Below are 1,507 nucleotides of genomic sequence, written 5' to 3' on the forward strand. Positions count from 1 at the left end.
CTCTCGCTTCGCGGTAAATGCTTTTGAGACGGGTGATAAGGGGCTATTAGATGCGACATCTGTCCGTCCCTGTTTCCACTTCGATACCACTCCATCCTTTCCCGAACTGCAGGGTCAACATTCTGAGAGAATTGCTGAAACTCTTCATCTGAATCCATATCCGTGTCGCTTTCCTCCCCTCCACTTGACGAATTTGTTGCGCCGTCACTTTCTTCGCCCGAAGACTCTGTTTCAGACCCGTCATTTCCGGACAGGTCGGTTCCGGACTCGCCATTTTTTTCTTCCTCCCCCCTCTTCTTTTTTCCCTCCCTCCTCTTCTTTTTTTCCTCCTCCTCCTTCTCTTCTTCCTCTTTCCTCTTCTCTTCTTCCTCCCTGCTCTTCTTTTCTTCTGCCTCCCCCTTTTCTTTGCTTTTCCGTTCCTTCTCCTCTTGCCCTTTCCTCTTCTTCTCTGCCCTTTCTCTGTCCTTTTCATTTGTTTCATCTGACGTGCCTTCCTTCTCTGAATTCAGGTACTCAAAGACCGATGGAGTTCTGTGAGGAGTGGAGTAAGCTCGTTTGGTAGGTTTTTGGCGAAAGTGCTCCTCTCGTGGCTGAATAACTTTGTCTTCATCAATGCATCCTTGGAGCCAGGCTTCACCCAGAATACAGAGCCCTTTCTGTTTAGCTCCCTTAAATATAGCTGTTTCCCCCCCTTTATTGTCGTCAGATGACAACAGGACATTCCATTTGTCATCCTGTATCTTCCCAGAATTCCCAATTTCCTGGGATAGATAAGCTATGACCCCCTTGTCTTTGAAGAACATCTTAATGTCTTGCTGCTTAAGAGCCTTGTTCGTTTTGCCTTTTTTCCCGTGAACCGAAAACCCGCCTGAGATGGCGATGACAAGGTCTTTTGGGGGCTCCATGTTTGACAAATGCTCTTGACGTGGCGGATAGGCATTGTCCTTGTCGATCGATAGGAGACTACGCAGCCGTTGTACTTATAATACGCGTTTATCTGGTCAGTTCTCGGAAAACAAGACATAATTTAGCCCACGGGTCTAAATTGGTCTGTCTAATACGGAGCGACATTTTTAATTAATGCAATACGAAGGGGGACCAATTAAAGCAGCACCAGTGGAATTAAAGTCTAATTAAGGGATAGCCTGGCCTAAAATCATGGCCCGATCTAAACATAACTTGAAGTCAAACTATGGTCACTCACAGTAGAATATGAACTTCCCTGTGATGCTCGAGCTGTTAGGTCACGCAGCTCTGTACTTGAAGACCGGTGTTTTTTCCGTCGCAGGCGAGCCGACCCTGCGCTTACCGCCGCTTTGCTTACAGAAGTATGTGGTCTTGGGTGAAACTCGGTTTCGCGGTACTCAATTACTCTGTCCTCCATTGCCGCTACGGTTCCTTGACGAATTTTCTTCTCAAATTGGACGTCTCCACACACTTTTTTTGCGTTAGCAACTAAATTCAACCCACGTGAGTGAGCTAGCTACTCACCAGTGACGACCATATT

At 46.9% G+C, this 1,507-nt stretch overlaps 1 protein-coding gene across 1 annotated transcript in view; it reads right to left on the reverse strand.

Annotated features, from left to right (window-relative positions):
- MAA_11372 (endoribonuclease L-PSP) overlaps positions 1–905 on the reverse strand; it is a gene marked incomplete at both ends in the record, with an annotated part of 1,716 nt that extends 811 nt beyond the window's left edge. Inside the window, one exon of the mRNA XM_011413360.1 lies at positions 88–905. Within this exon, the coding sequence (XP_011411662.1) occupies positions 88–905 (818 nt within the window). The remainder of the gene's footprint in view (positions 1–87) is intronic.
- Positions 906–1,507: the final 602 nt, after the last annotated feature.

This window comes from Metarhizium robertsii (assembly GCF_000187425.2).
Source record: "Metarhizium robertsii ARSEF 23 chromosome Unknown MAA_Scf_6, whole genome shotgun sequence".
NCBI lineage: Eukaryota > Fungi > Ascomycota > Sordariomycetes > Hypocreales > Clavicipitaceae > Metarhizium > Metarhizium robertsii.